Raw genomic sequence first — 24,501 nt, 5'->3', positions numbered from 1 at the left:
CTAACTATCTGTGTGCATCTTTGCCCCGCAGCAGAACCAGGCCACGCCGGCTCAGCGCTCGGCTGAAACACAGAAGAATCAGCTGAGGAACCAGATGTGGACCGGGGTGCTCTGTATCACCTTGGTGGAGGGACAGGACATGCCGCAGTGTGGCCAGGGTGACATTTACGTCCGCTTTCGCCTCGGTGATCAGAAGTACAAGAGCAAGGTTGGACTGGTCTCATTAAAAGTCGCTCTCTTTTTGCAATTCTCCTACACTCCCTTTACTCGTGCTCCTCTGTCTTTTTAATGTCTGCTCTTTAGACTTTAACTTTCTTCCTAGGCCCACTCTCTTACTTCCCCGCTTTTCTCTCCCAGCAGGCGCCTGCCACTGACTCACCTCCACCTTGGCTCACTGGGCCATGGCAGAGGCAGCTCATTAGACTGGGCAAGGCTGCCACTCACTTCTAACTGTGCTTCGAGTGCCGGGCTTCATTGCCTTCATTTGCATACCCAGCATGCCCTGTTCATCTACCTGTACTTGTTGGCCTCCCCCCTGATGATTCCATGGTGCACTTGTCTCATGTTGTCGTGTCATTTCTTTGTAAACCTCTCTGCTTTCCTCTCTGCTTGTTTGTTTGTTGAACAAAGCTGATTCTAATTGGAAGCTGTCAGTGTTTACAATCCCACAGTGGCTACTGAGGTGTACACATACAAGCACACACAAATAGATACACATACGCGCAACATACCTCTCTTTCTCCTCTCCTGCCTCTTTCTGGTAGGACTGAGTGAGGACTTAATCCAGCCGTCATGCAGGAGCTGCTCAGTCTGATAATGCATTAAACCTGACATTGCGTCAAAGTGTTTGTGCGCGCTCGTGTATGTGTGTGTGTTTCTGTGTTACTGTATGTGCTGAAGCCGCATCTTTTCTGCCCTTAGAACCTTTGCATTCAGCCAAATCCCCAGTGGAGAGAGCAGTTTGACTTCAATCAGTTTGAAGATAACCAGGAACCTCTACAGGTGGAGATGTGCTCAAAGAGAGGGAGGAAGAGTGAAGAATCATGGGGGATGTGAGTATTCCCTGGTTCGTAAAGTTACATTTGCCCACACACTCGCTCACCCGAGGAACTCACACTCCTTACAAATTGTTTCAATTGAGCGAATCTCCTTTTTTGTGCGCCAGGCTTGAGGTTGACGTGTCAACACTTACGGTTAATGAGAAGCAACTCTACTCCTATATGCTGAACCCAGGAAAAGGCAGAGTGGTGTTTCTGATCACCCTGAGATCCGTCTGGGGGGTCTCCATCTCTGACATCGAAAATGCTACCTTGTCAAAACCTGATGAGAAAGACGAAGTGGTGGAGAAATTTGTACGTTTTTCCTTTTGTACCTGTATAATGTTAAAAAGAAAAACAGGACAATAGTAGTCATGCACATAACACCAACCGGTTCAGTAATGAGTTCAAGTTTGGGATGTAGATGGGATTGCTTAAGATGAATATATGATGTAATATATGTATAGCAGTATCACACTGAATAATTATGCCTTCTTTGTTTAACATTTTTCAATTTCATCTTTCCAGAGCTTAAAAAACTCGCACAACTGCATGAGAGATATTGGCATCCTTCAGGTTGGCGTAATCAGGGCAAATGATCTCCCTGCTACAGACATTAATGGTATTCAGCTACTCCAGATCATCTTTTTTTAATTTTCAGATTCATTTCTTAGATAAGAATAGAATAGCCCTTTATTGCCATTGAACATGTGCAATGAAATTGTGGATACATCACATTGTTGCTGTTTTGCAGGAAAAAGCAACGCCCTGTGCGTTATAGAGCTGGGGAACTCTAAACTTCAAACTCACACAGTCTATAAGAATGTAAATCCAGAGTGGAAAAAATCCTTTACATTGTAAGTAATACAAGTAGGGAAAAAAGCAAATCTGTAGCAAATTTTTGGGATATATAATTTAATATTGATCACATTTGAATTACTCATTCGCAGCCCGATTAAGGACATCACCGATGTGGTCGAGTTGACAGTCTTTGATGAAAATGGAGACAAAGCCCCAAACTTTTTGGGGACGGTGGCCATTCCTTTACTTACTGTAAGTCTGCTGAGTTTATAAATATCTGTTTAAAAAAAGTAGCAAATCACTTTTATATGTACGTATGTATTTTGAATTTCCCAAAGGTTAAGAATGGCCAGGAGATAACTCTGTTACTGAAGAAAGAAAAACTGGGAAGTGCGTCTAAAGGAAGCATCACTCTGGTGCTGGAGGTTATCTACAACAAAGTAAAGATCAAATCAACTTGGTCAAAAATTGTTAATGTTGATAATAGCCTGTATTATATGTTGTGAAAAGTCTTAACGAACGGAAGCATTCGTTTGTTTTCTTTGTTTGCCTCAGGTGGGAGCTAGTGTCAAATCCTTCCAGCCCAAGGAGGCAAAATTAACAGAGGAAACCATCAAGTTCAACAAAAAGGTGATTTCGATTGGTTTTTGCAAGATTTTGCAAAAGAAACTAAAAGCTTACAATAAAGTCTCCCCCTCACAATGTCCTAAAAAAGTGGCCACTAAAAATCTACACATAGGTCGTAGTTCAGATTGTTCTACTCAACCTAATTAGTTTTATTGGGTTTGGCTTCAACGTGGCAAATAAGGGATTGTAAAGCCGATCCAAGCTCATTGCAAAGTCATAAACATTTTGTCCAGTATCAAAATGATACTAACTGGTGTTTTCTTCCAATTATTTCCCATTAGGTTCTTGCCCAGAGTATATATCGGGTCCGCAAAATCAGCACAGCAGTTCTGTCCACGTTACAGTACATTAAAAGCTGTTTTCAGTGGGAGAGCACGCAACGGAGTCTAATAGCCTTTCTGGTAAGTCATTGCCTCATGTTAATGAACTCTCTTTAAGCCTAGGGGCGAACAAGTTTTGTCCCATTTCACTGCAGCCCAGTTTTAACTCTTTCATTTTATGTGAATTAGATGTTGAAGAGATTCTTTGGTTTAGCCATTTTCTCTCCCTTCTGGACTTTTTCCCATGAAAAACAATGGCTGCCTTCTGTTTTTATCCCATGTGCAATGTGATGGATGTGATTTATCCTTTAAATCAAACCCCACTTGGCTTTCCTTCACTTCTGATGACATTAGAGTGTATTTGAAGGTGTGGGGTTTGGGCGTTTGTACATCTGACTTCTTAGCAAAGCCTCCTAACCCAGGGGATGGTGTAAGGAGGATCACAGTCTCAGCTTCCTTGGGTAGAGTAGTGACAGTCTGCCTCTGAGATTTGAACCTTGTTTAAATGTCTCTGTTTAGCTGTTTTTAATGAGGGTATGTGATCTTAGGTCCTAAGCTTAAATAATCTTAAAGCACCCAGTGAATCCCCTGCAGTACAGCACATGTAATGTCATGATTAAGAGTGCACACTTACCATGAAAGCCCTGCCAGCGCTGTGTCAGGGTGAGGAAGCGGTCACAGACAGGGTGTGTGAAGAACTCTCCTTTCACCGCCTTTCTTCTGTCTGCTCTGTCTCAGGATGACATGCAATTCATACCTGGTGTATTCTATAAGCCCTTCTCACTGATCCTGAGGTGCAAATCCCCGCAGGCAATGGCCAGGCTCAGTGTATCACAGCCTTTAGAACAGCACGGCACATAGACAGGCAGACAGCGGACACACAGACAGGAAGGCAGAGAACAATGCAGCCAATTGTATAAGGAGAGTGGGAGGCAGGCTACTATCTGGGAAAGAAAGTTGGAGCACAGAAAGAGGAAGACAGTTCAGCGAGAGTGCGGGCGAGATAGCGAGAGACTTGGAGGCAGACGGGCAGGCATGGATATGGGCAGGAGAGCAGGAGGATAGGCAGGCTGACAGGTGACAGGTCAGCGGGATGGGGCCATCTTCTTCCACCTATAATTAGATCCTCCGCAGGCAATGGGAGTGCGAGGTGGTACACTCTAATCTTTCATTTCCACTTCTACTCCACCTGCTGTTTAAGAGTTCAGCAGATTTTAAAATTGAGGAAAGAGGCTCGCGCTCACTTTTCTCATGGTGACTGTCATTGTTACGGCAGTGTAGCCCCCCCACCCCGTCGTCAGCTGTGTATAATCTGTTCGCTGTCGGTGAAAATGATAATTCTTGCAATTCTTATCCTTTTATTTGAAACAACTGGCACGTTTTCAGACACTGATACCAGCGTGCAAAAAGCAGACAGTAACACACCAGTCAGAGTACGCCTGTGCCCGTGAAGAGGTGCGCTTCAAATAGTCTAAGTGTCGAAGGTCGACGGCGAGAGTTGCCCAAAGAGAGCGAAACTGCCATTGTTATTCATCACCCACTAATCAGCAGACTGAGAGTACAGCGAGTGAAAAGCTCTTTTTTTCCCCCCCTTTTCAGTGATTTATTATAGTTTCAACAGGCACAATGAAACATGCAAATCACAATACTGTAAATACTGCAACAGGAAAAAAAACTCCTTCTGCTACCGCCTCACTGTCAACGAGGCCAACCGCAAGGTCCTGACTGACTGTCATTACAAGCCTGGTGCCATGCCACCATCCTCGTCTCGTGCCCCTGCCCACTCCAAGGGCGCTCACCGTACAGTCACTTCTCCTCCTCCAAGTCATCGTTTCCAATTAAGTTACTGTTTGGAGCTGTCTAAAGCAGCATGCCACCATGTGCTTTAATGAAAGCAGCTCCCACTCCTATCTTTATATCTTTAGGCAGTGGTAATAAGGTAACTGATTCAGACATTGACAGATGGCCTCTGCTTGCCTCTCAGATGTGCATAATTATACCACTAGTGTCTGCTCTTTTCCACAGTGGCAGGCAGCGCAGGGCTTCTCAGGGTATAGCAGTTGGAAACACTGCAGCGGTGGGTCTAGCTATAATATACATTACAATACATTATTTATCATGCAGGCAGACCAGTCCTACCCTTTTACACTATATACATCCTGTAATGCATTACCACAGCTGTGGTTTTTACTGGGACTGCGGGATGCTCACGTAGTGCTTTACCAGGAATACTTAGCTATTATATCACTCAGTCCCACAGGCCAATTTTCTGACCTCTACACAGCACGTAGTCTACGCTGCTACCCTGTTTATGTAGATTTTATAACTGGATTATGAAGAGGTTGTTGGTTTAGGGTGTGCAAGGTACTCAAATTTTGCAGAGATCAGTGAACTGGTTCCAAAGACTGAATAAGCAAGTTGTGTGTATATATATATATATATATATATATATATATATATATATATATATATATATATATATATATATATATATATATATATATATATATATATATTTATATATCTCAATTTGATTTCCCCCGTGGGTAGCAATCAGAAAGCTGCACATTGACTTATTTGGCTGGGCGACTAACGAGTGTTTTTGTGGGAGAGGAGACTCCGTAAGGAATGGAAAGACTTGCAGTGTTGTTACAGTTTGTGAACGCGGGGCGGTCGCTTGTTTTGACTGTGCAAACTCATCAGCAGAGTCCATACTTTTTGAAGTTACCTTCAGTTTTCCACCAGTGGGTTGCAGTTTTAAAATAGTCTCTCTAATTAGGTAATGCAATTTAAGAAAGGAAAAAGAAAAACAAGAAAAAGGGGAGAAAAATCTTTGTCGTGCATTTAAACAAAGTTTTGGCAAATCCTCATAAACATTTTCATCAGTAAGTGGAAATACAAACATGAAATTTGGATTTTTTTTTCCTCCCTTCTTCTTGTTTATGCTACAGTAATGAGCTGAGGATCTGGGCTTTTAAAGAGTTTGACAACAGCATGTTCCTTTCTCTGAGAGAGAGGGAAATTTGACAGCTAAAATCTTCATAAAATAACTGCCTTTAGATGTGCTTTTCACTAAGACTGAGCGAGATGAATGTGCTATACATCAGCAGCGACTGCAGAGGGGTCACCCAGAGTTCTTTGCTGCACGCAAGGATACCACCTGTAGATGGAGCTACAGCACTGCTAGAAACATCAGCGGAGGCGCTGGAGAGATCAGATCACTAACTTTTTCCCAACAGGAGCCATTCGTGGGAACAACTTGGAGTGAAATCTTCCATTCTGTGCATTAAACCAAAAGACACAAGTTTCTTCCAGGAAAAAAAGAAGAAGAAAAAGATGAAAAAGAAAGAAAGAAATGAGCGCGTATTAACAAGCCAAATTAATCTGGAGTTTAAAGTTGAGAACAATTTTGATTTAGATGAAATGGTTGAAAGGTAAAAAAAAGGAGGGGGATCATTTACACTTGAAAGCTTATTTTGAGCTTTGCTGTCATTAGACCGTTTTAAGTATTTAAGTAGAATTAATATTTTAACATATGAGGTACCTCATCTGTCAGGACTAACTAGAAAGAAACCTGTAAACCTTTCGTGAGTATTTGAACCATTTTCTTTTCGACATTGCCAGGTAACAACTGCTTTAGACATCATTTGACGGCCTGTGAAATGCTGATTGCCTCACATCACACACTGTAAAGATGGCATTTGATGAATGTTTGATGCGGTGCAGCTGTAAACACACTTGGCAGCTGCAGCGGGCGCTCTTTTTTTTTTTTTTTTTTTTTTGTGGGCTGATAGAATCATCGTCGTCCCAGATGAGGGCAGGACGGGGTCAGATCTGGCTCCAGAGGTCTCAGGAGACCACCTGTGTAGAGCAACAGCAGTCAGAGCCATTAACCAGAACACCAGCCTGGCCAAGATGAAGGCCACAATCAGAGTTGTCATAATTGTTCTTGTTAACACCGTCCCTGAATATGAGATGCTCTGTGAGTCTTGGATGTGCTCTTTTGTGGTTTACTGCATTGCGGCGTGCCTGGGCTTTTTGCGAGAAAAGCAAGAGGTCCGCGTGCGCCTGTGAATCGTCTCCTTGTTTCTGCTTTACATCTGTTTTCTCTCTGTTTGAAAAAGTTGGAGGCCTTAAAGGAGTGGTTTTTTTCAGTCTCATGAGGGTTACACTCTCCATCTCTGTGGCTGTGGGAGTTCTCACAGGCTGTGCAGTGGGAATGTGTCTAGAAGGGAGAAAAAAAATGATGGCAGCGATGGCGGTGTGTGTTCATGGTGTTTTAGCCCGAGATCTATTAATTATTAAATGATAGTCTGTGACTACTTGCAAACTGCTCAGCAGTGCCTCCTGATTTAACACGCTATTATTATTTATCTGCCCTCAAATAGCAGTTTTCTGCTGACAGCTCTTGAGGCCGGCTGAATTCAGTGTGTAACCTTGGAACATGTCACGTTATTAGTGGGATTAATAAGCTTTCTGTGCTAACGTTCACGTCATTAGGGCTGCGAATGTTTTATGTTTTAGGACATTCAAAGTTGCCGGCGCTCGTGAATTAACTGAAACCACTGCCGATCATTACAGTTAGAAAACAGCATGAATTCACTTGAAAGTTTTACTAAGTAGTTACGGTATTATGAGAAGGCAAGATTTTGTCAGTGCATCTGTTGCGCTTTGTTGTTTTATATTATGCATGTTTTCAGCCTAGTTGAAGTATGCTCTGCATTTGACCCCATTGTCTGCGCCGTATCATCACCACCTTCCCACTCACAGAGGACACCTCTCCCTGTGCAGCTGAGGTAGCGACCTGTCCACCCCTGTGTGTGGCTGTTTCGGGGCTGGTCTTGGCCCCGACGTGAGCTGAGCTGACAGGGAGAAAGAGTCGGTGCCACTGCCACCCAACCCCCCCCCACCACACACACACACACACACACACACACACACACACCTCCTCAGGGGAGAAGGGTTGCATGGCAGATCTGTCACCCGGGAGGTCGCTCAGTGTTAACGCTCCCGACACGGATTAAACACTAGTGGCCAGTGCCGGAGTGCGGGGTCAGCGTAGCCACTACTGACAGGCACCACGGGGCCCCCGCTGACTGCCCCGCTCCAGCCTGTACTGGCGCTACTCTGGCCCTGGCATGTGTCAGACAGGCAGGGAGACAACGGCCAGAAATGTCCCCGTGTGCAAATGCTAATGCCTCGCATTGCACAGCTGCTCTTCATAAGTGCTTTGATGAAGAGCTATCACTATTGCATTGTACCGCGCAGGCAGACTTACAGGCTTATCATTCAATGCTAATCATTTGGGTCTGACTTTGAAAAAGTACTGCACACAGATTTGATGTCAGTTGCGCTGTATAACACTATATTTAGGTTTTGAGCTTTCCTAAGAAATGTAATTGTTTTTATTTACTTGGACATTTATAATTAAAATTGGTACCTTTGTACTATTTATACCCTATCCTGAAGAAAAATGAATATTAATTTTAAATAATATAAAAAAAAAAAAACAGTCAGTTTTGTTTCTTTAGGTATGTAAAATAATGTTAGTATATACTTATTTAAAAATTTTGTTCCTAATTGTGTCACACTTTGCAACTCCCACAAATGATTTCACTCTGCTTAAGAGGAACATGATTTTTTTCCCCACCGTATCGCTCCCTGTTTCAAAGGTAGCCCCTTTTACGCTCACTGTCTCTCTCTTTCCCTCCCCTCAGTCGATAAGACTTGAGCTGAGGGTATGTGAAATATTTATTCAGCGTTAGCTCAGAGCACTATGGCTGCCCACACACTCTACCTGCCCTGAAGAGAAATCTTATCTGTGCTTCCTCTGCCTCCGACACCCCCTGAAAGCCTGTCCCCACACTGGCCCGAGCTCAACACAAATTACATGTCTCATTGCTCTGCATTTACAGCTACTTTAAAGCCTGCCGCGCCTGTCCCCCACATAAGCCCTCTCATCCAGACTCTGTTTCAGCTCAGCTGAAAACAAAAAAACAGGACTCGCATGAGCCGAGTTGCTACTTATGCCTTTGATTCATTATTTTTATTTTTGTTTGTTTGGGGTTTTTTGTATTGTAATTGAGGTCTTTCAGATTCATTTTACTGCCCTTGATTTCACCCATAAGAGGAAAATTTTAGTCACAATAAAAATTATTCAAGGTTTTGTAAAAGTTCCTAAGATTTTTTTTCATGACTTAATTTTATGATTTTACTATTTGTAGCGTTCATATTTTGCCATTAATCACATATATCAATTATGTCCTTTTTGGTGTCTCTCTGCCACACACACACACACACACACACACACACACACATAGAGACTACCACACACATTCAGACACAAACCCTGCAGCCTATAGTCCGTCTTAAACTCTTTCACTGTATGTTCACGTAATCTGGCATCCGTCCACAGCCCCCATGACTGACCCTCATAATGCTGGCTGGCGCTCTTCTCGCTTTGTTTAGCTTTCCAAGTGGAGTGCAACTGAAGAGAAATAGTGAAGATAGAGCCAAGATTAAATCTTTTGTGTTTTTGCTTGGTGCATAGTTTAAAAATAAGGGTATTTTTGAAATGTACCACACTGAGGGGAGGGGGAAAAAGCAGCTTTTATTTATTTTTTATTTTTTTAAACAGAAACAATAAGGATTTTGTGAAGGCCCTGGTGCTGTGACATTACACTTATTTGGATTATCAACAGTTTTATTTATCTTATACTGATATCAGGCCTATATTTATAGTCTGTCTGCATGAACAGAGCATTTGGCAGCCTGGTAGTCTGGCGGTGTGTCTGCCAGTCAGTGGTTTAGGTTGGTAGATCGGGCCACCCCCTGTTAATCAATTTACAGTGATAGAAACTTATATAGAAGGTGTCTTTGTCCCTTTGTTCTTGCTACAGTCCCTTCTCCCTCTCCAGGGAGAGTGTGGGTGGTGGAAGCTACCCGTGCTTGCTCAGCTTTAAGTTATTTTATTCACACTTTTAATCGCTGAGTGCTTTATTATTAGGTGCTGGATTCTGCTGGCCAGGGGATCTGCATGAGAAGGCGCAGAATGCATTTAGTGGAATCATATTAATGGCACTATAAAACAAATCTGTCAGGCTGTTCTTAACCCTCCTGGCAGAATTGCTCTGCCCAGGGTTGCCCCCTTCTCCAAGCGCTTACAGGTGGCTAAGGAGAGTGCATCTCCATCATCTACTCCACCGTGTGCTAATAGTTTTATTAATTCATTCTTTTTTTTCTCCCTAGGCACCATGTGCATAATCATACAGACATTTTTCAGCTAAATGGTGTTTGTCAAGGGAGGTTTCCTGCATTAGAGACACTCCTTCCAGACATACATACCAACACTTGTTCAATTACAAGTCGCTCGTTATCCAATTTTGCTGTGGGTAAACCGCAATGCCCAGGTATATCATTAATTATTACTACTCTGGCTTTCATTTGCTGCTTTGTGTCCTTTTTGGTGAAATAAATCACCGTTTAAGTATTTGTGCAACATATTAGCAATGTCATGCTGACAAAAAGACGATTAAAATATGCGGCTGGGCTCGGAAATGGAGCTGAACGCAATTAAAAACGAGATTATTTTCCTACAAATTTACACTTACTTTTGAAAGGCTGCACTTTGTCCAATATGTCCTTTAATCACTCAGCTGCTTGCTAATAAAACATAAACCACTTAAGTGGGGAATTAGCTCCGTCTCCATTTCACAGAAACTCTGTAGAATGTGCGGAGACAGGGGGAAGGAATAGCCCTGCCTCCTCTCATTACTGCGGAATATCTGACGGCCAAGTCTCAGTGTGCACACCTGAGTGAAGGAATCTGAGCGCCTCTCCCAGATGTTTCTCTCCGTCGTTTTTATTAGTGTTAAAAAAGCATGTAAATCCTGAACACATGGGTTGACATACCATGAGGGAGGAATTGAGAAGATATTTCTGACAGTTTTGGTTTATACCCTCATTTAAGCACTCAGTTTAGACACAAGGCATTGTATTTCTGTAGGCTTTTATCTTGTCCACTGAGCCAGAACGCTGTGAGAAGAAATTTGCATTAGTGGGCGATTATGAATACCTGTGACAGATTCTCTCTGCTGGCTCCCTGGGCGGAAATGAATTGGCTCCCTCTGTTGACTTGCACAGGAAGACAGAGACCAAGCAATTAGACTTTAGTGGTTAATGTAGAAGCTTTTGCAGGGAGGGCAAGGAGGTTCAACATTCCTGCTGGGCTTGTGTCAGTTTCCAGGCACACCCTCCCTTCCCCCCTTTTTTCTCTTTTCTTTTTTTTTTTAATGAAAATACTGGGAATATGACAAGCTACCTGTCCACCAGCCAGCAGAATTCCTCTGGGGTGAGGGGAGCATTTCTTTAGATTGCCTCATGGGAACTCAGGTGACAACACATGACGTAAGTTATTCATAACCGAGAGGAGATGTAGCGCAGCTATATCTGCACATCATGCATATTCATTGTTTACCTTTTTTTAAAATCATTTACCAGCTCTAGTTTGTTTTTGTGTACGTAATTCAAATGAGCTGTAACAATAACACATTGCTTATATTGTTCATTTTTTGCATCTTGGTGATCTTACTGCTTTCTGCACGGCACTTTGGCCCACTCACCCCTCCCACCCAGGTTGCATAGAGGGGATAATAAGCAGTACAGTAGCGAAGCCCAGGGCTCTTGGGCCACAGTGTTGTCGGCATTAGTCACGGTACACGTTTCCCTGGTGGCTGTTTGAACCTAGGCCTGGTGTGGCAATAGGTAGACTGCCCCCCAGAGCAACATGCACAGACTCCGCATGGTTGCTGTGACAGGAGCAGTCTGCTGTTTACAGGCCTGCTATTGGGGCCTGAAGGCCTCAGTGCTTCACATCCTGTCTCGAGCTTAACTCGAACATATTGTTCATACTCTAAGCAGCCTCCAGCTCTTTGAGCCTAGACTGCACACTGTGACCGTCGTGTGGGTTCAACATAGTAGTTACACTACGTTTGAAATGGACGTGAAAGCTAATGTAACTTTTGCAAAGGAAGCATTAATTACAGAAAAGGTATACGCAAAATTTCAGCACGCAAGATGAATTGTGGTAAATAAAAGTGGGCCATGTTGGGTGCACTGGCACGTATTCGCATTTTATTACATTTTAGGACATCTAATATAGCGTGTGGGGGACATTTAAAAGTTTTTTGATTTCATCCATGTCAACCTGCTGGTGTGATCCTCCTCAAACATTCCCGATCATTTCAGTTGGAGGCAGACTCATTAGGCTGTCACTAAATGGGTTTAAATACAGCCGTCCAATTAGTGCTCTGCTGTGAAATGCAGTGGGTGTTGTGCAACGTGCTTAGCACCACTCCTTTACAGAATTATGAGGGATTACTCATTCAGTGTGATCCATCTTATTTCTACCAGGGGTCTTGGCTTTTCTCAGTATCATTGCCACGGAGGGGGTAAATGTTGCAAATGCTTTTCTAGTTGCCATATGTGCTTCGTCAGAAAGCGTTCCTGTCTCTGAATCTAAGAGGATTTGATGTGGATGTTAAAAGGCAGCATATCATGCCTATCCATGTCAGACTTTCTGTTCAGCAGTAAGGCACTCTGCCAGCACAGTGCTATTTGTGTGTATACTGCAAATAGGATTTCATGATATTAAAAGTTGAATGTCTTTTACTTTCAAACTGCCAGGGGTAAAATCTGTTGCCACTGGCTGTAAATCTTACGAGCTTAGTACTGTAGCTGTCATCAAGAAATTTAGGACGTGATTAAAACCATTATATATTTTGTTCTGTGAAAAGGTTTGCTGAGATTTGAAAGCTGGGTGAGGGTACAGTGGTGTGTGCTGTGTGCTTTGCTTTATACTGTCATGTTCTCTCTCCTCAGATCTTCCTCTTGACAGTGTGGCACTGGGAACTCTTCATGCTTCCCCTCTTCCTGCTTCTCCTCATAGGCTGGAACTACTTCCAGCTCTCAACAGGAAGGGCCAGCTACAACCAAGACCTGGTAAGCGATGAGGACTCGTAACTTCAGTATTTTCTTCAAATGCATGGTTTTACAGTGCAACAGTTTGTAACAAGTTAAATTGATAGTTCATCTCAAAGTCAATCACATTTTTTCTCTCTGCCCTCCACTGTGCTTCATCCATGTAGATTGTTTTGGTGTGAATTGCCCTGTTTTGGAGCTATCTCCTGTAAGCTGCCTTCTTTTTGGCACAAGATCCTCAAAGCAGAAGAACAAAATGTGACCTGGTTACTCAAAAACATTCCAAAAATGATTCTTTGTGCTTATGTGGCAAAATTACATTTCAAAATTTACATTGAATTAAATCAGCTTTTTTTTTTTTGAGTGAAGATTCACAAACCTTGTTGTGAGCAGATTTTAAAACAGTAGCTATTTTCTTTCTACGATCTACATCTGCCAACCAAAAGAGTCAAGCAGCTAAAATTACATCGGAATGGGAGGGGACACTGTGTTTACATCCTGCTGTGCTGTCACCAGCACAAGCAACTCGCCAGGGGTAGACGGACTTTCTCATGTGAGTGATACGGTTGGTTTGTATAGTTTGGTAAGAGCGAAAACAGTTTCCACATTAAGCTAAGAACAATGTTTTTGGATTTTTTGAATGACCAGGTCCTGGTGTGCGGAAAGAGACATTGCTGCATAGTTCTTTATTTTATTTTTTGGTGCTTTGAGAGACTCGAGATAAGTGCCATCTGGTTTCATTCTACTCAGAAGAAGGCAGACTATCACTGAAATAATATTTGTGAATAAAGGAGGACTACAGCTGAGATAAATGTGTACATTTGTGTATATGTAAATTTTTTTAGGGGGGATTTGTCCCTTTAACCCAGCGGTGGAAGGAATTAATTTCCTTTGGTGCACATGGGGCATAAATACAGCAACATAAATCATTACTTTTTGAGCCACTCCCCAAAAAATATCTTCCCCAACACTACAGTCAGTTGTGGCAGCTTTCCACTGTATGCAGCTCATAGCTAGTAACATTAGTTTCTATGTTGTCTCCAAATACAAAACCTCAAGCAGCAAAAAGCCACTCAAATGAAGTGACTATGAATATGCGATGCAGCTTACAGACTGCTGATATTGTTTGTCCACATCTGTAGGTGGAAGACTGTAGGTCTTTCAACAGTGTTATCTTTTCTCTATCTAGTCTTATGGAAATTATTCTCGCCCTACACATGCTTGTGAAGGTTAATGCTGTTCACACTTCTGACTGCCCCCCAATTTCACTGTGTTGTAAGCCTTCTCACTGGCCAGCCAGGGGCCTGGCCTCCTCACGCACCCTCCCCAAAGCGAAATCTCTGTCCCAGTCATTGTGTTTATGGCTGCTGGCTCAAGATGCCATCCCTGGGCAATGTTAAAGCCCAGGATCAACCTCATATCCAGTGTGGAGCCTCTGTCACCCTCATGTGACCCTCTGGCCGGCAATGACACAACTCTGTGCCCAGGCAATGCCACAGCGCGCACCACAGAGGGGTCAGGGATGACTTGATATAAAGTGATCTAGGCAACAACATCCAAATTAAATGTGTTTTTTCTTTCCTTTTCTGTTTTTCTGTGTGCTTATGTTGTGAAGAAAAGAGATTGCTTTGGTGTGACAGTGCTCTTGTGAGGAAGGCCCTTTTTCACCTCTGCTTTTGTGTGAGGTCACCCCTGTGATGCAGTCTCTATGGAAACAAGCCTCTCCCAATAGGGGTGAATGTACTCAAAGAAAATTTCATTACTAGGTGTTTGTTAAAAATGCTCCAGTGCCCACATGTCCCATTCGTTGGAACTCACCCTCTACCCTTTATTTTCTCTTAGGTGAACATGACCATAGGTGACGACGAGGAGGAAGACGAGAAGGTATTTTATGTTGTCTCCTTCTTGCATTTTAAGGGATAACTTGTTCTGCTAGAATGCTATTTCCTCTCAGTTTCACTATGAATGTAAATACATATTTTAGCGCATGCTGTTTTAACATTTCACTGTGATTTTACACAACGGCTTGAGCAAAAATCCTTTAAATATTTTTTTCTGAATAACTAAGGTTAAATCAAACATGGCGATGCGTGCATGCTTGTGGCAGAGACAAACCCGATTCAACCAAATAGCTGTGATTCTTTTGCAAATTTCTTCTCAGGAAATATTCAGACAAAATAAAAAAGCCACACGGGTCCTAGTCAGTATTTTAGCATAGTCACAATGACAGCTCTCTGAAGCTCTTTTCCATATTTTCATGCATTCAAAGTCTGTGAAACAGTTGTAGCACAAAGCTCTTTGTTCTCTTCCTCTGGGCACTCAGTATCAATCCTGAATGCATTGCACAGAGTTTCTGCAGCACTCTACAAATCCAAACCGCATCATTAGGTAGATTTCGAGTCCGCTTTTGGGGACAAAATAAGTAGATTTTCTTATGTCATCCTTTTCTAAAGGGAGAAGTTACACTGAGTATGATCTTTTAGAACGGGATACAGTAACAAACACATACCACACCCCAAAAGGTTATCACTTATCTTCACTTTTCCTTTGTGAGAAATCATAAATAATAATGACATCGCTTGAAAAACAGAACAACAGGAAATCTTTAAGTAGCCTGAAAATTATACTTCCCACAGCAGATAATATTCAATTATACTCAACCCGCTGTTTTTTTAGTACAGAAGGGAAAAAAGTTAACAGGGATGTGTATTATTGCTTTATGGCAATGAAGTGTGGAACTAACGCAAAGCCTCCAAGCAATGACCCCTGTGCTGCGTGTCTAGGCCCAGGATTCATATCCATAATGTGCTCAATATATTCTGCTGTGATAACCAGGGGCTACAAAAAAAAAGCCAGCTTTGTTTAAAAACACAGGCACATCCTGCAAATCCTGTCTGAAAGGACGGGCTAATTCACAGATGAAACTCGTGTGATATGTCTGCACATACAAAGTGGAAAACCCACACTTCCTATCACAGCTACTAACAGGCAAACCGAGGCTTAAACAAACAGCGGCAACGCTGAGAGAATCCGGCATTTTATCCACATTGAACTGGGAACTGAATTGACCAAATCATCATTACATTACGAGGTCAGAAAAATCATTATTGGTTTCACCTTGAAACTTCAACACATAAGCGAGAAATGTCTCTTTTTTTCTCCCACAAACTGCTTTGGTTTATGATTCTCTATATATACACCATGTGTTTGCAAACTCAGCCTTCACCTCTTAAAGCTTTTTGAAAGGTTTTTCCATGAGCCTTCTAAGCCCTTTCACACTCAGAGGAAATGAAATATCTCCTTTCATTTACTAATTAAGCAGTCACCCATGTTTGTTTTAAGCTGTCAGCTTTAATTTAAAGTGGCTTATTTGAAAGTCTTGTTATGGTCTTGCTGTCACTTGAATGCGATATCATGCAGTTAGATCAAGCAGTGTAGCTTTACACACCCTATCAAAGTCTTCTTTAAAAATATTTGGGGTTAAAGAGTGATCAGTGTTAAATTTGATGACTTCAAAGCCTCACTTTTTCCCCACAGTCTCTTTTCCCTCTGAGAAGGTTATGATTACCACTCAAATATGTTTTTATCTCCCCCTCTTTTTTCCCCCTTGAGGAAGGAAATATGTAAACCTCAGTCAGAGCGGCAAGAATGTGAAGGCATGACGTTAAAGAGAGACGAAAGGCAAGGCAGCATTACAGCAGGATAATACAGAACAGATTCCCTGCCTGTGAACAAATCTGTCCTCAGGGAAGGAGAGGGCTTACAAATTATGTGTGGCCAAAGTGACTTCCCTTTGGCCTTAGGTATCAATGGAGCACATAGACAATATTTAATCATAACATAAAGAAACAGAGAGGCAAAACAAGTCCATAGATCTCCAACAGAAACGAACAGGGAAGAGGAAACAGCCTGTACACCCCCGCGTCCAAGTCTGAGGTTGACTTGCTCGCAGAACCCAGCCCAGGGGAGTTGGTGGGGGGGTGAGGAGGTGGTTGTGGGGGTGCTAGACTGGGCTGCGGGGTTACTCCATCACTCACCCGATAGTCCACATTCACCGCTGGGTCTCCTTGAGCACGCCAGCCAGACAGACTGCCCATGTCGTGATCTGTGATGTGCACGTCGTGCTGCATGTGGACCCAACATTACATTAAAGCCCTATCTCAGCAAATTGTTTGTTAGCTTGTTTCAGGAACGCAGGTGTTTTTTGTTTAGAGAGATTTTGTATCCATGTCAGGAAAAAAAAAAAGAAAAAAAAAGATTCAGTCTGAGAATTCAAATTTGGCACTGTTTATTCTAATTAAAATGATGCTAAATGAGCTTCTCCCCCCCCCCAGCTTTTGATAGCTCCACATGTCTGTGAGAGCATGTTTACCTTTGTGTGGGAGATCAAATTGGTTCTCCATTACGGCACCTTAAAAGGAAGCTTTTACAATTTTATCTGAAATGAGACTATGATTTCACACAGGTTTTCTAATCAGTAGACATTTAGGCCTCGTTTAGTCCATTCCCAGTTCAGCCATCCTTTCCCATTTAAGAGGGAGATCTTTTATTTATTTGTTTTCTTCGCGCTCAAGTACATGCTTAAAAGAGAAATGAACAAAGAATATCATCACATGATTAATGTAGGAAGGACTTCAGTTTTGGTCGCTAAGGAGATGGAGGATTTCAGGAATCTTAAAGCAGATGAATAATGATAATCACGAGAGCTCTGCCTCTTGATGCATACTTCAGAGCACATCTATTTGTCTGCTTTTTCTTTTAGAAATGAAAGCCAATATGGTTTTCTCTCTTTTTCTTTTTTCTTTTGGGGCCTAGATTTACCTTGCGTGCGTATCCGTTGTAGATAAATAATGCTTCGTATCTCATACTGTAATATATTTGAATTCCAAGTCATGTAATTGGGCTGCTTAAACAAGTTTAAATGGAAATAAGGAAAGGAATGCCTAACTGACGAGGCTCCATATCAAATGAGCTATCATTTGATGTGTGGCTGTCTAAGTCCTGCAGGAGCTTACCAACACGGTTCGTAATGGCTTTTAGCAAACTCTGAAGATGTTCCGCGCCTTCAAAATAAACTTGAAAGCGTCCCCAGTCAGCTCAACTAACACCTGATGTGGAGTAAAAGACACTCAGGATGGTTTCCTCTGTTTCCCGGTGCAGTGAGGGGGGAGAGCAAAAACGAAGCGTGCACACAGATAGTCGTCTTTCCTCATAATGAGACCGTGAGATGTTAATCTCACAGAAAGCATATTTGTGATAGTTTTTCCTTTTTTGGACAGTGCTAGGCCTTCAGTGTCTGTCCAGATCGGAGCCCAGTGGGGGAGGCTCCGCTAGTGTGGGAATTGCTCTCTTCCTGCGCCTTTCGTGGAGGAGAGTGGGCCCAGCAGTGGGGAGTCTCTCTGTGCTGGCAGACAGCGTGTTCCCAGGGGCTGCCTCATGAAGCTCTGATAAAGGCACTCTGTCTGCGCCCTGTCAATGGACACTGGCTGTTGCTTCAGCTGACTTGTAACACAAACATATAGACATCCTCAAGCCTCCTGTTAGGGTCCATTAGAGCAAGCCAACCACCCCCACCCCCAACACTCTCATCCCCCTTCTCACTCTCCCTCTCCCACACTTCTCTCTGTCATCATTCCTGTCATTATTTCCTCCTTTTGATGTGAGGCTCCTCAGCCCTCTTTAGCTTGTGTTACTCGTGTTATCTCTAGTCTACTTCTCTGCCCTGGAAGGCTTCACAGTTGCCATTATTTCCAAGTTTGATGCAATCACGTTTGCTTCATTTCAAGACAAACAGCCCAATCCGCTCTCGTTCTGACTTATTGCTTTTCCACCTTGTTTATTATCTCAATGCATAAAAGCAAATAGCGCGCTTTGCGTCGTGATGGTTGTGATAATATTCGTGCGTGGTGTTCTAAGCAGGTTGAAGTGTGTGTGTGTGTTTTTTGTTGTTTTTTTGAGAATGTTAGGATAGGTTAGGAAGCAAAACGTGTTCAGACTCGTCCTGTGCAGGTTCCTGGAATAAAATCGCTCCTAAGTTGTGAGGCCCCTGCACTTCTTGTCTAGGTCGTCTAGTCTGTCTGATTGCAGATGGCCATTTTCTGTACTTTTCATCTACCGGAGAGTCTTGATTGTGCTGCACTTGTGCAACAGCTCCATTGTGTGTGACGGACAAAAGCTGAAATCTCTCAGTGCTCTGAAGCTGTTATGTGGATGGCCGAGTCTGTCTCATCTTCAAAAGCATAGTCTGAAGATGTACAGTGTTTGCTCATTACGGGCCATTCAATAGATAAATCACACATAATAGCACAGCAGAGATAAACTGGTCTTTGTCTACTCTGCCCAACAATTGACATACAGTGTACCTCATCAGTGTCTGTGCATTTTTTTTGTTTCACTTTAGGAACCCGGAAAAAAGGGTTTGATTGATAAGATATATATGGTGCAGGAAGTAGTGCTGGCTGTCCAGAACGTTTTGGAGGAGATTGCAAACATCGGGGAGCGAGTTAAGAAGTAATATGACTATTTCATAATTACCTGCCAAATATCTGGATTTTATTATACATAATACATTTAAATTACTAACATTTTATTGTTGTAGTGTATATATAAAACTTAACTGGACATGTTATTCTTTTTACAGCATATTCAACTGGTCTGTCCCATTCTTGTCGTGCTTGGCCTGCTTGGTGCTGTTTGTGGCAGCAGCGCTATTGTATTTGATCCCACTGCGATACATTGTACTGATATGGGGTAAGTACCACATGTGGAGAAAAATCGCAAGCATGTTTAATTCACAAAAGATACTTAATACCTTTTGTTATTTGATCCACTTATACATATATATAAAACCAAAAATATCTCTACAAATATTATAGAAAGAAATATATACCTATATCATCTTTGCAAAACACAACTTCTTTTAGTCTTCCTAACTGTTAATCCATGATTTAATGAAGTACACTAATTTAAGAACTATGCCATCTCAACACCTCTGCAAATGCACAGAGATCAGACAGCTGCAGAGGTTTGCTCTGCCCAGTGTGGGCTGATGTAGCAGAGCCCAGCAGAGGTATGACCGAGGGTTTGTGTGAAAACAAAGCAGAGGTAGAGTAGCAAGCTGTATATAATACATGATGTCCTTGGGCAGTCTGTAGGCTCCTGGTCTAGCCTCTCATTATCTGCTGTAGTCATAGAGAATAGACCGTCATCTCAGTGGTCAGGGAGATATGCTGCCCTTAACAGGCTCTCCTCCTCCAGCTGTAAGCCCACAACCACTGTACTTCCACACTGCCTTCAACACAATCAATACCAAAAAACCACCATATCAAACAAAAAACACACAGTCTGAGACACTCCTCTGCCTTCCCAGTTAACCCCCATCTCTGTGGTTGCAAGGCAAGCCTTTCAAGTTTCTTGCACATATTTAAGTCCTTAGGTTCTTTGTCTGCATGCTGAGGTACAAGCAGTACTGAGCTGTGAATATAATGGTCCCATTACAAGACCCAAGAGATTTTTTTTCCCTCTGTGGTATGGAACTATTTGTAAAGTAAATATAGATGTGCACAAAAAGATCATATTGAAGCAAACAAAAGTGGAAAAAAGTTGTTATAACCGAGTACCTATAGTTCAAATTAAAGTAACTGCTAACACTTTGTAACTACTATTAATGAATAGTACATTTGTGGGTAATTAAATATTTTATTCTTAAATGAGATTCAGATGCTTTAGTAAGCTAAAGCTAAAGTTGTTACATAATCTTTCACTTGTTTATAAAATTACTAATGCCAATGGGTTAATAACTGATCTTTGAATCATCTTTATTGTGATTTTACAACAACCTGATGCATGCATGTTCAAAAACGTTATAACCGATTAATGAATGGTTAATAAATACTGTTTGAGTGACTGATAAACACTTGTCATTGATTAGTTAATGCACAATTTTACACCCATTAAATGTCAGACGTGCCTAGATCTGTGAAAAAACTTTTCTTCCCATAAAATTTTGACGCTATCTCCTTTAAACTTCCTGCTTTTTTTAAACTTTACTTCCTGGATATCCTGTTCTGATGTGTGCGTATGTGACACCATTACAGTCTTCAAACTTGCACACTGAGCAAATAGTAAATAGTAATTTATATGTCGAAGGGTAATACTGCTGTTTGGAAGTTGCGTCTCCTGGTATAATCCAGAGACCATTATTACCCTTTGTGGAAGAATCTACAGGGTTCAGTCGGGAAGATGTTTAGCATTTGTTTTTGAGAGTTCTACTATAACATCCTAGGATGTCAAAGGGGAGACCATTTGGCACTGAGGTTCTGAAAAGTGATTTGCGTCTACTGCTGATTCAAAATCGTTGTACACCACCTGCTCTACTGGTGATTTGATAAACTGGATGCAGCACACACTGCGAATGTGGTCAGGAGTCCTTCTAATAATTACAAATAAACTTTGTTAATAAAGGGTAAGATCATATTTGAATAATGTTCCTTATGTACAACTCATCCACTTAACACACTGTTTACTGCAACAGCGACACCCTTCTTGCACATGTTCTTTTTCAGCTATTACTTAAACAAGGTGGGGAAATTCTGCACTGATAGAGTTGCACAACTGTTTTTTTATTATAGGTGTTATTTACAGTACAAAACTATATAAAACTATAGAAACTTGTGTCCTGTACGACGGCTTTATTTAATAATGCATTCCTGTTTTCACAGGCATTAACAAATTTACCAAGAAGCTGCGCAACCCATATAGTATTGACAGTAATGAAATACTGGATTTCCTCAAGAGGGTGCCTTCAGATGTTCAAAAGGTAAGGTCCAATTTTACATACAGATATGGAGAGAATTCCCTGAAGATGTCCGCATTATTTGCTGTACCAGAATTCCCAAGTGTTGCAGAGATATATCCTCTGGCTTTGTTTGATTATTAATGGACACTCGCCTTTAAAGCGGGCCTGCCCCAATTATTCCACAGTGCAACTCCGTGTAGCTGCTGCATTGCCCGAATAAGGAGATGCTCAGATCTCTCCTCAGCCATATTGCAGAGGCCTTGTCCGTTATTAGCAATTTTGCACGGCTGATTGAAGCGCTGTGACATAAAAGCCAGTGATTGGCTGCATGCCGACAGAGAGGGCTCCTGATGTGTCTGGCTGTTGTGTCAGCAGAGAAACTCTGATGTGGCCCCAGTCACTTCAGGGTGGTAGAGTCAATTAATGTAGTTGCGAGCCCCAGTCGACTTGCTGGGTGCCATATGTGATTACATATTAGCCATGGCTGATATGTCATTTGCATTTACATCACAGAGCTGAGAGGAGCTGTCAGGGTGTTATAAGTGGCGCTGGGTGCTCGGCGCTCTCTGACTGAGGATTTTGCTTAGCCAGGAAATGAAGTGCCACACAATGCCTTTATCTCGCAGGTAACTCACCAGACAGAATAGAGCGAGAAATCCTGACAGTCTGGATCTGGCAAGGCACTCTCACCCTAGTCTGTTTCTCAGCTGCACCCTTGATGTCCTTCTGCAGCAAGCCATTGCTGACTTCTCTGTGATGTTGGAGGGAGCCTGTGTTGTTTGAGATTTGGCTGACTGAGTTGGCAAAACAAGGTGGTGAATACATTTTGATTCAGAATCCTTTGTATGTCTTTTTCCCCCATTGGGATACACTATTTGAGCTTTGAAATTGACTCATTTTCAAATCCCATAGAAACAATACTTTTTTTTTCCCTGTTTTTTTTTTTTAGCCTGGATTAAAAGAGGAACTACATCTTGAAAATAGCCTCAGTCATAAAAAAAGGAAACAAAACACTCTTAAGATTAATCATAAGTACGTTCCATTATGCGCTGTGAAAAATAACCTTAACATCATATACACAGGAGACCCAAAAACAATAAACCACATATTGTTTTTTTTGTTGACTTAGAACTTCAATCCTCAGATAGGTGTGGACACAGAAGACCACAAAGGAGGAAAATTGACTCCTGTCTTTCTTGCAAATGTGACTTGGCAATTAGTGCTTGTGCACATCTACAAAGTCCGCCTCAAACGGGGACTTCTGACAACACAGTGTCTGTCTTGAAATAAGAAGCATCTGTCAGTTCTGAGGACAGTTTCATGTTCTGATGCAGGAGGCAGTCACTTTGTTCCCACATTCCATCTCCCATTCTAATAATGGAGAGCAGCTAATTAGCATAGAGTTCTTACCTTTATTCAACAGATTCACCGTATTGTTTGAGCTCAGCGAGCAAGCTTCAAAGCAAGTTTTCAAATTCCAACTTGTCTTTTCAGCTTACCCTATGATCGGCCCTCTTTGGCATATGATGGGAATTTTGGTGGTAATTTTAAAAAAGACAAAAATTAGCGTCCGAATAAACCCGATTCATATTTCGCAAGCACATGCGGGAATTTATGGATGAGAAAGTGTGTAACATGAGTTGAGTTCCTTGAGTTTAACACTACATATGTAGCCAGGAGAAAGAACAAGGTCTTAAGTTCAAATATCACATTTCAGGTCCAGTTTTAGCCCGGAGAAATTAAAGTCACTCAGAGGTTTGCAAAGTCATAAAGAAACTTATACATCAACTTGTGTTGGTAGCGCTCAGCTTAAACAACACTAAACACTTACAAAGTTTTCTTTAGGGGACATAACTTACACTGAGTGATTATGCAGCTCGCAACTCCCTCACTGGCCTGGCTGGCAGGTCATCTCAGCAGTTGATGTCTGTTTCTAATATTGTGATTGTGGTGCAGAATGAGGGGGGCGTTCACTGGTACAGAACCCTTGACTCTTCAAATCCTTCCTCCCTGTGATTAATCCCCTCTGCTCCTGTGTTTAAAAAATGATTCATTACAGGCGAGCCTGCCTCGCTTTCCCCTGCACCAGCTCTCCTCAGGGGAGCCATTACCGTGCGCTCCACTGAGCTCGGATTACCTGCCTCTGACCAAACTCCTGTTTGTTTTTACAGGTGCAGTACAGTGTGCTGAGAGCGCCCACCAGCCAGAACCAGGCGCGGAAGAAAAAGTAAGCTCCGCGGACACGCTGGATGAAAGGCTGGTCTCTTTCTAAATGTGGCATGATGCAATCCACCTGACAACAATGCTCCAGTGCCAGCAGAGCCCCTGACCCCGTGCACCCCATCATACCACCCTAACTCTGCTCCCTGCTGCTGAGGGGCAGCTAGCCGCTCTCTGGCTTGTGTGTTTGCCACCCCCCTGACAGGGGCTGTGAACTGCAGCCGCTAGGAGGGCAGCACATGGCGCTGTCAATCACAAGCTTGGAGGTAAAGAAAAAAGAGCATTGCGAGGCTCAGCCTTCATCTTTGGATATAATTTAGAAAGGAATGAAAAGCATCTGGGGCTTTTTTTCGACTTTGGTAAAACTGAGAAATTTGCCTTAAAGAAAAGAAAATACAAACTTAACAAACCACTGCAATGTTCTTTTTTTTCTTTATATGTTCATTTAACTAAAGGTCACATATATTTTAAATAACTGTGGTGAAATAATATTTTTTGTTTATATTTAAAATATTAAGGACAGAGTACTGAATTTATCTTTTTTGTGGTATAGATTTGCTTTATTTAACGTAATCCTACAAGCACTCCTAATTTTATCTCAGAAACAAATATAGTCATGAAATGTATTATTTCCAACTTGCTTGGCTTAAGTAAAGTTTTTGTGTTTCCTGTTAAATTCACGTGCAAGTTTTACCTCCTAGCATCGTGTCTGCATCATCAA

General features: G+C 42.2%; 1 protein-coding gene across 3 annotated transcripts in view; it reads left to right on the top strand.

Annotated features, from left to right (window-relative positions):
• Positions 1 to 24,190, top strand: part of mctp2a (multiple C2 domains, transmembrane 2a) — a 33,264-nt gene extending 9,074 nt beyond the window's left edge. For 2 of the 3 annotated variants that reach the window (XM_026176007.1, XM_026176008.1), the window contains 15 exons: positions 32 to 208; positions 922 to 1,052; positions 1,166 to 1,352; positions 1,566 to 1,659; positions 1,792 to 1,894; positions 1,988 to 2,090; positions 2,177 to 2,278; positions 2,394 to 2,468; positions 2,747 to 2,866; positions 12,665 to 12,784; positions 14,606 to 14,647; positions 19,164 to 19,273; positions 19,404 to 19,513; positions 21,484 to 21,581; positions 23,732 to 24,190. In XM_026176007.1, coding sequence (XP_026031792.1) covers positions 32 to 208; positions 922 to 1,052; positions 1,166 to 1,352; positions 1,566 to 1,659; positions 1,792 to 1,894; positions 1,988 to 2,090; positions 2,177 to 2,278; positions 2,394 to 2,468; positions 2,747 to 2,866; positions 12,665 to 12,784; positions 14,606 to 14,647; positions 19,164 to 19,273; positions 19,404 to 19,513; positions 21,484 to 21,581; positions 23,732 to 23,791 — 1,632 coding nt within the window. In that variant the 3' untranslated portion in view covers positions 23,792 to 24,190. The remainder of the gene's footprint in view (positions 1 to 31; positions 209 to 921; positions 1,053 to 1,165; positions 1,353 to 1,565; positions 1,660 to 1,791; positions 1,895 to 1,987; positions 2,091 to 2,176; positions 2,279 to 2,393; positions 2,469 to 2,746; positions 2,867 to 12,664; positions 12,785 to 14,605; positions 14,648 to 19,163; positions 19,274 to 19,403; positions 19,514 to 21,483; positions 21,582 to 23,731) is intronic. The other variant, XM_026176010.1, reaches the window with a different exon arrangement.
• The last annotated feature ends 311 nt before the right edge of the window (positions 24,191 to 24,501 follow it).

This window comes from Astatotilapia calliptera, chromosome 7, assembly GCF_900246225.1.
Source record: "Astatotilapia calliptera chromosome 7, fAstCal1.2, whole genome shotgun sequence".
Taxonomy (NCBI): domain Eukaryota; kingdom Metazoa; phylum Chordata; class Actinopteri; order Cichliformes; family Cichlidae; genus Astatotilapia; species Astatotilapia calliptera.
The sequence above is the reverse complement of the archived record's forward strand: the minus strand, read 5'-3'. Positions and strand labels throughout refer to the sequence as shown.